General features: G+C 37.7%; 1 protein-coding gene across 1 annotated transcript in view; it reads right to left on the minus strand.

Annotated features, from left to right (window-relative positions):
* Positions 1-6,961: 6,961 nt before the first annotated feature.
* PCGF6 (polycomb group ring finger 6) overlaps positions 6,962-15,658 on the minus strand; it is a 32,230-nt gene continuing 23,533 nt past the window's right edge. Inside the window, exons 9-10 of the mRNA XM_006067756.4 lie at positions 11,672-11,758; positions 6,962-8,213 (exon numbers count right to left, since the gene is read on the minus strand). Of these exons, the coding sequence (XP_006067818.1) occupies positions 8,157-8,213; positions 11,672-11,758 (144 nt within the window). The 3' untranslated portion in view covers positions 6,962-8,156. The remainder of the gene's footprint in view (positions 8,214-11,671; positions 11,759-15,658) is intronic.

A 15,658-nucleotide genomic window follows, 5' to 3' on the forward strand; every position in this document is an offset into this window, starting at 1 on the left:
TTGTAATAAGACATCTTTTAGGAACTTCCATGGTGGTCCAGTGGTTAAGTCTCCTCACTTCCAATGCAAAGGATGCAGGTCCAATCCCTGGTCAGGGAACTATAATCCCACATACTGAGTGGCACAACCAGAAAGTAAAACACACACACACACATCTTTTAGGGCCCAATAAAGAACAGTAGACTCATCAGAACATGGGCTTGCAATGTACACATTTGTTGCCACTTCTAAGGACAGTAGTATGTGGTTACTAGATCCTTCTCTGTGCAAGGGGCAGAGTGCTTTCCTTAATTTATAGACTTGCTGGCTCTTACTAGTCTGTATCTCCTATTTTCAGTGAGTCACCACTAGTTGCCATGAGCTCGTTTATAAAACAAACACACTAAAAGCATATTATGAAGTTGACAAATTATTAAACCAGAACAATTATAGTAACGGGGAAACGGCATTCTGCATCTCCAGGAGCAGCAGTATCGACGGTTAGGACCACAGAGTGAGTCTGTGAGACTGTGGGGAAGCCTGTCCATGAAGCGTAGTAGTGATAGACCTTCAGTCACTAGGCAATGAGATCCTCCACATCCTGAAGTGCACTAGTAACAGCTCTTGTTTATTCAGTAGTGCTTCCTATATGCCAGTCACTGTACTAGGCAGTAGACATAGAATGATCGCAGTTACGCCTCACAACCCTCGCTAGGCATAGTATTTGTATACCCATTCGACAAATGAAGGAACAGAGTCTCGGAATGACAAAGTTAAACCCTGTCTGATACCCCATTGTGAGTAACAGAGCTGGTCTGCTGACTCTTCGGTGCCTGCTTTTCTTTCTATGTTGCCTTTCTACGTAAAAGAAAGCACCCCCCCACCCCCCGCCCCACCACTTGAGGGAATAAGCATCTTTCTTTTCACTCCTTCCTCCCAGGGTTTAACTTAAGGTTTCTCTGCTCCAGAAACCCTTGGCAACATTGAGTCCCAAAGGGAAACTGGTACACATTGCAGATTTCCTGAGCCTACTGCCTTCCTGCACTGCAGTGAGGTGGTGGCAGCCCAAACCTGGGCCTGGGCCCATCCAACCATGAGCCTCTGCATGCTCCTGCTAAACATTATAGAGGAGTGGATGCTACTAACCTATTTTTTAAAAAGGAGCTTTAAAAATATTTTTGTAAAGGAATTCTATAGTTCAGTATCAAAGAGCTGGAATTAAAGGAATGTTACAGAGGGGCCCTTTCCTCAAGAGGTAATAAATCCAAGATATTTGTAATTCATTTTACTGGACTGGCTAAAGAGGGGGACAAATTTGAACAATAGTCTGGAAACTAGAGTCCAAATTTTATCTCCGGAAATAATGCAAGTTATGCAGTCGTGGGGATAACCTTTAAGAACTTACCTGTGAACATAAGCAGGGAGACCAGATCACCACTCATGGATCTAAAGGCAAACATGAGATAGTTTTTTAAATGTATTTAAAATCCATTAGAACAGAAAGCACACTGGCAGTTGCTAGGTCTGGAAAAGAGGGGTATAGAAGTGGGGCTTTATTGTGGAATGATGGAAACGTTTTGGAACCAGATACGGATGGTGATTGCACAACACTGCAAATGTACTAAATGCCACTGAACTAATCACTTTAAAATGATTCATTTTATGTCATCTAAATTCACCTCAATTTTACGAACCCACTGATAGAGAATTTATGAGACTATCAGAAAAATAATTATGACGTCTACCATACCTTCTGCTCCAACTGAGACCATTATGTACAGCCACCTGGGTCAACCCAGTAGAAGGAATTCCATTTGGACAACATTAAGCCAGATCTAATAAGAGTAGTATTGATTTCAAAACAGAGCCTGGAGAAAAAGCCAGAAATCTCCCTGGATGTAAATGAAAGAAAGAATAGCTAGAAACATTGCTTGCTTATGAGTAGTTATCACTGATTTCCAGCTAATTTTATTTTTATTATTATATCATCAGAAATCTGTAAGTTCCTTAAATATATCCAAATTGTAAGAACACATTTTGTTTTTTAGAACCAAATAAATTTATATACCTGAAAGCACAGTGCTAATTTAAAATGGAAATAACTGAGGGGAGCTTTGTAAACATAGTTCTATGTGAAATTTTATTTTTTTTCTAGACAGTACATTTCTGGCTTTGCTGCATGTTCAGATTTAAATGTACAGGTTAGTTGCTGTCATCATGCCTTTTGCTATTTTCAAGTGTCTCACATGGCTATACCATTTGCAAATGGGGAGAGTGCTCCTGAATCCAGTCAAACAAAGGGCTGTTTTTATTACATTACCAACCCTTGCTGCATACACTTAAAGGGAGAAAAGAATGGTTACTATGTGGATCAAAATGCTGCTCTCCTCCTCTATCGATCTCTTAAAAGTTGATTGGATTGCCTTCATGTTTTATGCTATTTCACAAGCTTACTAAATGGGGGTGGGAACTAGCTAAAATTTATCAATTCTTTCTTAAAATCCCTTGAAACACACACACACACACACACACACACACACCCCCACCCACCCAAGATTGTAATAAAACAGAGTGAGTCATACCACAGATATTTAAAGAATTATGTTTCTATAGTGCTTTAGTGATTCTGAATAAAACAAAATAGAGAGAGCTCAGGCTACAAAGAAAATGAAGACTGATCCTGGAAGGGTCTCCAGGCTTGCTTCCTCATTGATTAATTACTGTAGATCGCCACATGGCTACCCTGTTCCCTGATGAGACAAGTGGTCTCTGTTCTGAGACTTTTCATTCCAGTTTTATCACATTCTTCTAGGGGTTAGAGAATGCTCAGCAGACTGTAACCAAAATCATTAGTATAAGGGCTGGAATTTTAGAATATAATCAGTAGCAGTCTGGTTAATTGCTGATTATTACACAGGGCAAAAAAGCAGCTCTTTCCTTAGAAGTGCTTATTAAAACAAACTTAACTCAGGTTTGTCTGCTATGCCGTATCTGTGAATAAATGAGAGGGGTAAATTCCATCCCTCATGATTTCCAGGCATAAGGATTTATACATGACATATAGAATTCCTGATGTCCTTTAGGACTAAACAATTTTTTATCTTTGTCTTAAATCAGACATAAGCTCAGCAAAAGGAACCCGTCTCTGGCAACTGAAACTGTCTGTCCATGGCCTAACCTAGTCTGTAAAGTAGAAACAACAGACTTAAGATTAGAACTAAGGTGAAAGCAGAATTCAGGTCCAACTCCAGGGCCTGTATCCCCACACTTGGTCCAGTTATTAATAGAAGGAAGTGAATATAGAAAATATACAGGACAGAAAATGGGGAGGGGGAATATGGTTTAACTTTGATCTTTTAATATTAACATGCCTACTTATTCATTGGAAACTAATCCAGCAAAGTAATCTAAGAAGTGACTACCAAGGGACCATAACTGAATTTGAAAACAGACTATATGCCAACCACTATTCTGAGTGCTTAACACATTGATTAATTATTGTAACAAGTCTTTGCATTAGGCAACACTGTCCCAATTTACTGATATGGAAAACTAAAGCTCAGAGAAATTATATAGAAGTTCAAGATCACAGCTTGCAAATACCAAAGCTGGAGGTCAAATCTGTGAGTCTGGGCTTCAAAATTGATGTCCTTAAACCAATGTGAAATACTGCCTCTAGGCCTACTGGGGGGGAAAAAATCTATTCCTGGCAAACCTCTTCATCTTCTGATTTAAAATGTTGTTCAACCAGCTTTTCTTTTGGAAAAGCATTTTCTTAGAAACATTAGAAGAAAAAAACTTTTCTCACTTAAAAGAAAAAATAGTATCACTATAATAACCTGTGTAAAACCACTCAGTCGTGTCTGACTCTTTGCAACCCCATGGACTATAGCCTGCCAGGCTCGTCTGTCCATGGGGATACTCCATGCAAGAATACTAGAGTGGGTTGCTACGCCCTCCTTCATGAGAGCTTACCAACCTAGGGATCAAACCCAGGTCTCCCACATTGCCTGTGGATTCTTTTACCATCTGAGCCACCAGGGAAGCCCTGTAAAACCACGGATACCATCAAAATGAAACAAATATGCATTAAAGATCAAACCATAATATCCATTCTATGTAAATAAATACTTGTCAAGCTTTCAGAAGATCAATATGGTATTTCATTTATGCATGGACTATTAATCTCAATAGATAATAAAAATTTAGATATCATCTGTCCAGTTTTGAAGAGAGGCCAATAATCAAACTCACGTACACAACATTATTGAAAAAGGTTAAAAGTGAGGACCTACCCTTTGACCATGATATACTGAAGACAGCAAAAATGAACATTCAGAGTCAGCTTGATCCTTGTCTTTTAACTGAGCCCTCCAAGATAACATAATACACCAGAGAGGCTGCCAACTATTAGAACTTGAAAAGGAAAAAATAAAATTTTTTTAATTAGTCATATATACATCTAATAAGAAATTATGATCTGGTCATCTTAGAAGAATATTCGTCTAGGATTGAATCACTGAGATTATACTTTGTGTAGGCTGAACAGGAAAAGCAAACTGGTCAGTGGCATCACTTTCAACAATTCAAAGCCACAGTTGCTGTAGAAGAGTCACTGTGTGAGTGTGTGCAAGAAGTTTGAATCCAGAGAGACTGTCAGGAACTAGATAAGAATGTATCTGACTCAAACAAGAAGGAAGGGCAATGCACTGGAAGCAGAGGGAAGCTCAGTGAAGCCCAAGGTCAGAGGAAATGATGATACCAGAGAGAAAAGACTGGGATGGCATTTAGGGAGGAACTGAGAAACCTGCCAAGCTCACATTCTGTCAGACTACTATTATCACAAATTAGCCCCCTGGATATCTTTGCTTAGAAAGGGCTTCAGCGAAAACAGAGAACCTAACAGCTTTGCCAAACAAATCTTTCTCTAGCCATTGAATCTAGACTCTGGAATCTGTACTTCATATAATCTCATTTGTGCAGATTTGAGGATTTAGTTTTGTTTCTGCTTTTGTTCCTAGCAAATATCCCTCTTGAAACAGTAAGGCTAACCCAAGGCAACAAGATAGGGCATTTGTCTTGTTTTTGCTCGAGCTTTTTCCTCATCTGTCTTTGACCCCCCTTGACCTTATTTGAAGACAGCTCCCATATATGGCCTCTCACCGCTAAGTTTTTGGCTTCTCCAAGATAGAAGCAATTGGTCAATGCTTGCTCTTGTTTTCTGAGTCTCTCCTTCTGAGTGTTTCCTATCCCACTGCCTTCCCATCTGTCAACATTTCTAAGGTATGCTACACAGAACTGGATAAAAGACACATTGGAGATTAGAAGTATTAACTCCCTTGATCTAAAACTGTTTCTACTGATATAGCCCAAAGTCACATTGCCTTTGGAAGTACTAATTTTTAAACCAGTTTTTTTTTAACTGATTTTTAAATCAGTGTTCTTACTTAGTTTACTGTCTGGTAGTAACAACAAGTCAAATAAAAATAACCAGATAAAATTCATTCTTTGGGATGCCTGGAGGTCAAGTTCAAGAGGGAGGGAAAAAAGAAAGGGTGGAACTCTTTGTGACTCTCATAGTATTTACTAGTATCTGCCTTTGTTAAGATTGAGATGTGAGTAATCCATAGGCTGCAAGTTCCTTAAAGGCAGACCACTTTCCTCTAACTTTAATTTTGTTGTCCACACAAGTGATATTCTTTTGACTTACTGCAGAAATATTTATCAAATAATTACATTTAATGTTGTTGTTCAGTCGCTCTGTCGTGTCCGACTCAGTGCAACCCCATGAACTGTAGCACGTCAGGCTTCTGTCCTTCACCTCCCGGAGCTTGCTCAAACTCACGTTCATGGAGTTGGTGATGCCATCCAACCATTTTGTCCTCTGTTGTCCCCTTCTCCTTCTGCCTTCAGTTTTTTCCAGCATCAAAGTCTTTTCCAATGAGTTGGCTCTTTGCAACAGGTGGCCAAAGAATTGGGGCTTCAGCTTCAGCATCAGTCCTTCCAATGAATATTCAGGGTTGATCTCCTTTAGGATTGACTGGTTTGATCTCCTTGTAGTCCAAGAGACTCTCGGGAATCTTCTCCAACACCACAGTTCGAAAGTATCAATTCTTCGGCGTTTAGACTTCTTTACGGTCCAACTCTCACATTCATACGTGACTACTGGAAAAAACATAGCTTTGACAAGACGGACTTTAATTAATTACATATAATACTCTGCTTTAAAAAAATAAGTGTCTTCCCATGTTACTATAAATCGTAATTTCTGAGCCCTTGGAATAACCTTAGTATGCCTGAGAACTTGGTCACACCAGATAGTTTATGCTGACAATGTGATTTATGGTGAATGCCTATTTTTATATACCTGGGACATGCTATATCAGGTTGTCTACTGGGAAGGTGCTGGGGTATCAAGGCTGCATGCCTATGTGACTGAATTCCAGTAAAAACTCTGGACTCTAGGGCTCAGGTGAGCTTCCCTGGTTGGCAACACTTCACATATCATGTTGGGAAAATTAAACACTCTCCTTGCATTGCCAATGGAAGAGGACAAATGGAAGCTTGTGCCTAGTTTCTCCTGGACTCTACCCTATACATCTTTTCCTGTTGCTCATTTTAATCTGTATCCTTTCATAGTAATAAACTATAACCAAGAGCATAATAACTTTTTGGGTCCCATGAGTCCTTCTTGTGAACTATTAAACTTGAGAGAGGTCTTGGAGATCCCCAACACAGATGTTAACATGGGACAAGAACAAAAATAGTAAGTAATTTGTGCAAGAGACATTTACGAGGCAGTGAACTCCATAGCTGTTACTTTGTCCGCTGTCAAATAAAGGCATCTGGTATAACCAGGGAAGGTAAAGATGTTTATAAAATATTTATTTGATGGCACAGTTTAACTTTGCTTTGGATGTCCTGTTCCTTAAAGAGTTTTAGTTATTTTTAAAAATCCTCAATAAACACAAGCATTTCAAAATAGGTTAAAATAAATTTTTATTAAAAAATTGTATTAAATGTTAGAAGAAATTTATACAGAATTCATAAATTCTTTATAAAACAATTACCAATCTTTCTCCAATTATAATTGTTTTTATGCAGACTTGGAAATTTTGCAGTGAAATAAGGTTTACAAAATATTTCTTTTAAAGTATTACAATGCTAATTTTAAGCAAAATAATCTTTAAAATGGAAATTTTTGCATGCAAGTGAGTGAGCCCTCAAACACCCGTATTCTTTATCCCTGCAACAAAATGGGAAAATGAACATTAAACTGACTTACTGAGGAAACAATGAACAAGTATTCTGTAAACCTTAAATTCAAATTTTTAAATTACTTTCAAAAGCAATATCATTACAAGGTACTGACAATCACACTGTGTACTCAAAATTAATGTTAATCCAACTAATATTCAAAAAAATGTTGCAAAGAGGCACCCCTTGTTGTAAGATATGTTAAAGGTGCCTTTAATATACTGAAGACCTAAACCCTACAGGGGACAGTATCCTCTCACACACAAAAATATAATTCATCCCTTTTAGAAGTGGATAATATCTCTTTAGTAGTGTTGCTGGTTTAAAAAAAAAAGACATAAGTTCAAAATAATGCGGCAACATACAAAAGTGGCCCATAGTTTTGGTCTTTGTCTGAGAAGTACATTCTGTAATTTAACAAAGTCTGGTTTTAAATTTTCAGTTCAAAAGCATACTTCTTTTCCAACTGGATGACTGCCCAACTGATGCCATTCCAAAGAGCAGAATCCCAATCACCAACTTGAAAGGGGTATGGCTCAACGAAGACAAAAAGAGTGACTGATTTACCTCAAAGATTAGGAAACAAAATCTATATCAAAGTATCTGAAATCATAAAAAGTAAATGCTTTTAAAAATTTTCCCCCTGAGCTATGGACGCTTTTTATATAGTCACTTACTAGAGAGACTTTTTACTAAACAGATCTTTGACTAAACAGATGCATTCTATCATTACAAGTTATACTTAAAAATCCTATGATTTATAAGACTCCTATGATTCTTCGTGCTGAAAATAGATAAGTTGTGTCTCAAACAGCACAAAATGATAGCAATTACATGTTTCATGGAAATCTTTGGTGAGAATGCAATCCTGCAGAAGCCGCCTTATTTTGTTCACTCAACTCATAACAGTCTTACAATCTTCAAGTAATTTTCAAAGGAGATACCACAAGTCCATAATGAAGGACCAGCAGACCATCCTGAAAAAAATAAAAGTGTTTTACAGTTACTTGAAAACGACTTACATATATGATCAAGTCAAAGATAGTTTATTTTTCATAACCCAACACTAATGTGAAATTCCTTGATTTAAAGAGAATGGAAGTCCAAGATAAAGAAACCTGCTCATCTACTCACCTCATAACCAGACACTCCCTGTTAGTGTGCCTTTTTAATGACTCTTAGAAGAAAATCCTGAAACTACCAGTATCCACAGTTTGTCAAGGTTGTTTATGGCTAAACAGTTCTCCAAAAAGAACTAAAACTTCTCATTTTGCAGATTATTTAATATATCACCCAACTCTGGGCTTCTCTAAGAAAGACTCAATTATCATCGAGTATCATGGATCTGCTAGGAAATAAAACATTTATTTCGCATACAAATGCAGCTTACAACTAAAATAAGTGAGAAAACTTCAGAACTCTTACCCATTTAATACATGATACATTTTACTTCCTCCTTGAAGACTGTTCAGTACAATTCACCCTTTCTTTGCTACCCAGAGTCATCACTATGAACTGTAACTGTACTGTGCTGTATAACACAGTGATGTCCTCTGGGGCTGTCAGGAAACTTAACACTAAATGACTCCAGATATCATGTTTATGAGTCTCTTTATGTCTCCTTTCTTGGTATGAGGTCTTAATTCTTTGTGCTCTCACCAAGGCTGCACCCAGCAAGCAACCTACCTTTTTAAGATGCTATTTGTAATTTACTATGAACTGAGAAACTAGCTTAAAAAGAAGACTCATTGAGAAAGTATGCCATGGGCAATGGGCCTACTTTAAGCAACATTTAGAGGGAGTGGTGGCATACACGCCTTGCATTTCCAACTCTGGTCTAGCTATCACCCTTTCTTTCTTCTTTATTAAGCTTTTTCATGGCTCCACTTCCTCATTGCTCATTCACTATTCAACTCACTGCAATCTGGCTTCTGTTACTGGCAACTCCAGTGAAAACTCATCAGAATTCTAGAAAGGGGTTCACAAATTCAAATACCCATAAAAGCCAGAGAAGTACCATAAATGAATATGTGAGTCAGTTAAGTAGTCAAATAGGGTATGTTGAGACCAGTGATAAACCATATAGCAGATGCTTAGCTAAAGGAATTTAAACTCAAAAAATATTTAAAACACAGAATAAGCCAAATAAAGCACAATCAATCCCACACCATGTTTGGCCTACAGATCATCAGATCTCTTCTAGACTAATTAGTCTAATCAAAGTAAATGAATTTGTATTCTAACACACAGAAGGATCCTATTAACATATTTACATGAATACAAATTACATTTTACAGAATGTCAATTTTTTGCATATAGTTATGTTTCAGAATTACAAGCTGTTTAAAATCTCAAAACAACTTCAATACATGTATAAAATTACACTTTATGAAATGAGATAATCTTTACATTTCAAATTTATATCTATGTTTATTTTGTTTATATTCTGATAAATATAAAGGAATATATAAATATTATTTATATTTTATATTTAGATGTTTCCATTCATGGTCTTCTTAAACAATCTAACCAGAGTAAATCCTCTAAAAGACAAGTCAGATTATGTCTCTTCTGTCCTTGGCTCAAATCTCTCCAATCAATAGTTTCCCACCTCACTCAGTTAAAATCCAAAGTTCATACTACAGCCTATAAAGTCCTGCATGGTTTTATTCCGTCAGATCTGAGCTCCTCCCACTCTCTCCCTCACTTGCTACATCCTAGCTTTCCCACTGCAGAGATGTATTATTCATTTAGCTAACAGGTCCTGAGATTACATGACACTTACATAGTTATCAATGAGGACTTTAATTATAAATATTCTTTAAATTGAAATCATACTTTCTACCTACTCCATTGACTTTGGGATTTTACGCCTAGCTTTTTACATTTCTAATCAAGCTTAACTTTAAAAAAGACAATATTTTCTAAGATTTCTGAAGTCTGATTTTATAAAAATCTTAGGAAATGTCTTGTTTATACCTCTAAGTATGCTTTACTTAGCTAAGAAACAATTTTACTTTTGTATTTTATGAAGATCTTTTGAATTATTTGTTTCTAAAATATAAACAATTAGTACAGTATATTTCTAAAAACATGTAAGAATAATCAAATAATTACCCAAAAAAGTATTCAGCTATCCTTTCGCTAAGATCCTAAGCTTTAAGTTCAACTTTTTCAACAGTTGAATCTTGATTCCACCGCTAACTAACCAACTGATCTTGGGCAAGGTACTTAATCTTCATACACCAGTTTTGTCATCTATCAGATTCCCCAATGGATTTCAGAATTAGAGGGCAAAATTCCAAAAGAAATTGGATTTTTCTCTTCATTAAAATTGTAGGTCTTATCTTGCTTTCATTTATCCTTATTAGATTTCACACTATACTTCCCACTCACATTATAGGCTACTTAAAATATCGTCTAACAGTTACCATGGCTTCTTACCAACTGAGCTAGGAGTGGTATGTGAAATCTCTACAGACTAATGAGTATCCGCAAATTTTTCTTAAAGACACGTTCTTGCAGATACATTTGCCCAGCAGTCTTCAAAGCTCTACTGCAGTATGAGACAGAGAAGAAAAAAGGCCTCTAGAATCAAACTGCCTGGAGTTTGAGCCCTGGCTCACACACTTACTGCTGCTGCTGCTAAGTCACATCAGTCGTGTCCAACTCTGTGTGACCCCATAAATGGCAGCCCACCAGGCTCCCCCATCCCTGGGATTCTCCAGGCAAGAACAATGGAGTGGGTTGCCATTTCCTTCTCCAATGCATGAAAGTGAAAAGTGAAAGTGAAGTCGCTCATTCGTGTCCTAGTCTTTGCGACCCCATGGACCGTAGCCTACCAGGCTCCTCCGTCCATGGGATTTTCCAGGCAAGAGTACTGGAGTGGGGTGCCATTTCCTTCTCCACACACACTTATTAACTGTGGTTAAGTTACATGTCCTTTCTGTACCTTACCTGTGCGTGCGTGCTCAGTTACTTCAGTCACGTCCGACTCTGTGCTACCCTATGGACTGCAGCCCACCAGGCTCCTCTGTCCATGGGATTCTCCAGGCAAGAATACTAGAGTGGGTTGCCATGCCCTCCTCCAGGGGATCTTCCCCACCCAGGGATCAAACCCAGGTCTCCTGCATTGCAGGCAGATTCTTCACCATCTGAGCTCCAGGGAAATCCACCTTACCTGTACCTTTCCTTATCTTTAAAACTGGAGATAAAAGAATACCTACCTCATAAAACTATGATGAGTAAGAGAGCTCATCATTACAAATCATTTAGAAAAGTACCTGACACACAGTAAGCATCCAGTAAACATTAGCTTTATTATTTATAGTCCAGATAATTTTAATTATAGAATGTTTATTAAAACCCTAATAACACAGAACACTCTTCTTTCATTAATTAACTTACCCATTAGACATAAATATGGTAGACCTACCTGCATTGCTGCATCGCCTATTGCACGTCGAATTTCCCTTAGAGTTTGATACCGTTCTAACAAGTGATCACCACAGATGATGTCCACCTACAGGCAAATAAGAGTATAAGTCTGCTGTCCTGCTTCAAAAAACCACATTAAAAAAGAGGAAGATCAACATAATTATTTTTAGACTAGACTTTGCTATTTTGTTTTTTATTTATTTATTTTGGCCATGGCATGTGGGATCTTAGTTCACCAACCAGGGATTGAACCCATATCCCTCGCATTGGAAGCGCAGAGTTTTAACCACTGGACAGCCAGGGAGGTTCTGACTGAACTATTTTAGACTGATTAAACATTCTTATGAAACAGTTTAGAAACTATTTACAAATAAAATGGAATGAGCACTAGAGGACACGGCACAACACAGAACACTACAGCAGATATTCCAAATGGTTTCCTTGAATCTCTCAGAACAAGTTAAATCACACTTGATATGTTCAGCATAAGATGGCACAGAAAATTATATTTTTAAACAGTTCATGACACAATGATTAAGGGCTTATAATGCTTCAAAAGGCAATCTTTGGTTGTTTGATTTTCTTATTAAAGAATATCTCATTTTCCAACAATGAAAAGTCTAACACTGATATAAAGTACATAATAAGGCATTGTGTTTTACAGGTAGAACAATCTTAACAAGGTCTTTTCAGCCCTTTTAGTAATGTCAAAGCTCTAATATAAATCTACTTCTATACCGAATGCACTAGACAGAACAATATGGTTGTATAGTTATATACTATATTGTATATGATTCCAGTATATTCACTTGCTAGAAACAGAAATGAAGTCCTTACATACTCTTTCACTGAGTACTCCTTTTCCACTGCTTTAAAATGGGAACAGGTCCTCAACATCTTATTAACACATATCACTTCATAGACTCCATCTCCTAAGACTCCTAATTAGCTTATGGCATGAAATTCTTCCTTGCTCCAAACCAGAGTATCACCTCTTAACTCCTGTTTCTCCTTTTCCTTTCTTCTCACATGCAATCAGCTACACCTGTTGCTTCTTTCTTCATAATACCTTTTAAGTTCATATCATTCTTTCAAGTGCTGCCTTCAGGTTTAAACCACTGAAATCATCTTCTAACCAGATTCCTAACTTCAAATTTTATTTACTCTAAAAATCCTACACAATGCCAACATGTTAATCCCCCTAAAACCTTTAGCATGCTTGGGTAAGAATAAAAAGTACCTGCATTTAACTGAGCAGCCACTATGCACAGCATACGTTACACTTATATGTTTTACATATGTTATCTCATATCATTTTCACATTCCTGTGAGTTAGGTATTATAATTCCCACTTTGAAGATAGGGATGCTAAGAAGTAAAGACATTAAATTTTCCTAAAATCACAAAGCCGGTAAGCAGCAAAGTTCAGATCTGAAGCCAGGTCTATTTCCAGGTCTATCTTTCTCCAAAAAATCAGTGCATGTCACGGATTGGCAAACTTTCTATAAAGGGCTAGATAATAAATATTTTAGGCTTGTAGGCCACAAGATCACTGTTACATGTGCTCAATTCTGTCACTGTAGTATAAAAGCAGCCACAGGACGGCTGTTAAAATAAAACACAATTTATGAAAAGATGGCAGGCTAGATTTGGCCTGTGGGTCAGTTTGTCAAGCCCTGTGCTCTCTCACAATGAATAACCTCCAATTTCACTTTTCACTTTCATGCATTGGAGAAGGAAATGGCAACCCATTCCAGTGTTCTTGCCTGGAGAATCCCAGGGACCGGTGGGGCCTGGTAGGCTGCCGTCTATGGGGTCACACAGAGTCGGACACAACTGAAGTGACTTAGCAGCAGCAGCAGTAACAACTCTTGTTTAATGCTTACCAGTTTTAAAGTTGGTAGAGCAATATCTGTTTGCAAAAGGACTTGAAGGCACTAACAGCTGATCTTGCGCACAGAACTTAGATCCAAGAAAAATTATAGACCTTGGAAACTAACACTATGTTTTTATTAAGTATCCAGCAAGTCAGAGACCACCACTGTTAGTGGGCTGGACCATGTGGTATACATTTATGACTTGGTTACTACAAATTTTCAACTTAATCCCAAGAGGTTAGCCAGTTACTAATAGTTTGATGCATATGGTCCTAGTTGCTGTGTGTGCATGTAGGGATTTTATTTTTATAGAAATGGGATCCTGTCACATATTTTGTTCTACATATTCTTAAAACATATACACACACACAAACACCAAAACCTTAATACACACGGACATCTTTTGGAATGCATAGTTAACTCTGTCTTAATAGCTGCATAGTGTTCCATTTTATGAAATATATCATAAATTATATATCCATTTTCCTCAGAAACATTTAACTGCTTCTCACTTTACCTGCTGATTAACTTAGTTCATTCGAACAGAGATGTAACAAACATGACCCCCATATTTGATAATTAGCTAGAAGGACTCAGCATATTCACAGCTATGATTTACTACAGCAACACAGCAAGGATACAGTCAGATCATCAGTAAGGTAAAAAGATGTAGGGAGAGTCTGGAGAAATCCATTCACAGGCTTCCTTTGCTTCTCCCTCCCAGTCCAGGAAGCAATACTCCCACAATACTCTTTTCTCTAGCAGGAGAAATGCAGCCAATTTGTGCAGTCTCTGCCAGGGAAGCCTACTTGAGGCTCAGAGTTTAGGGTTTGTACTGAAGCCTGGTCCTGTCGGCATTCTCTGCCTAGTAGCTAGCAAATTCCAGACTCCCAGAAGCAAAGCACGTATTCAGTTTTTCAGTCCATGCACAGGGAAACATACATACAATAGTGCAGTCTTCATATTAGTGCAGGGAACTTTTTACAAGCCAGCTCCCTAGATGCTAGGCAAGGGCCAACCTTGTAAGCCAGTCCTTCTAAAGATAGCAGCCTCGGGTCTGCTTTGTTAACTCTTTTCTGCATAATCTTTCTAACCTCCTGAGTATTAAGTCTTAGACAGGAAGGATAACTACAATATATCTGAATCTCAGAGCAGAAATCAGAATATGAAGATAGTCTTAAAGCAAGAAAACCCCTTAACTTTTTAAAAGCAAGATCACACTAAAGCTTCCAAGACAGAATTTTTCACTGAATGAGACAGTGCCACACTCATCCCTCTTTGTTCATACATACTCTTTTCTTTGACAGAAAGTTATTTTCTTCCTTATCTGGCCAAAAAAAAAAAAAATCCATTCTGGAAATCCTTTGACAAATTCAGAGCTAAATCATTCACTCTGTGCTCCTGTTGCACTCATCATAGCCTACTGTCATTTTATATCTTTCCCACACAGTTCTGAGTTGCCTGACAGCATGAATTTTCTGTCTCATGTTTGTAGTGGATGCCAAGCACACAGATTGCTCAATTTAATATTAATAAATAGTAAATGAATGCTAGGGATATACCATATGACACATTAGAATCTCCGTAAATGATTTGGAAACAATTCAGTGGTATGGTTAAGGGCTAAGGTAATATATTAAATATATAATAATAAAAAGGAACTTATCGGGACTTCCCTACTGGTCCAGTGACTAAGAATCCTCCTGCCAATGCCGGGGACACAGGTTCTATCCCTGGTCCAGGAAGATCCCACATACCTGAGGCAACTAAGCCTGTGTACAGCCTCAATTACTGAGCCCGTCTGTCACAATTACTGAGTCCATGTGCCTAGAGCCCATGCTCTGCAACAAGAGAAGCCACCACAATGAGAAGCCCGAGCACCTCAAGGAAGAGTAGCCCCTGCTCAGGGCAGCTAGAGAAAGTTTGTGCACAGCAACAAAGACCTAGCACAGACAAAAAGTAAAATAAATAAATAAATCTTAAGGAAAAAAACCTGTCTTATAAGATGGAACTCAAAATTTATTACTACATCTTTTATATAGAAGATATTTGGTGATAAATGTGATAAGCATTTTATAAAACCAAAAATAAGATTAAATGATGTACAA

The sequence above is a fragment of the Bubalus bubalis genome, chromosome 23 (assembly GCF_019923935.1).
Source record: "Bubalus bubalis isolate 160015118507 breed Murrah chromosome 23, NDDB_SH_1, whole genome shotgun sequence".
NCBI classification, from domain to species: domain Eukaryota; kingdom Metazoa; phylum Chordata; class Mammalia; order Artiodactyla; family Bovidae; genus Bubalus; species Bubalus bubalis.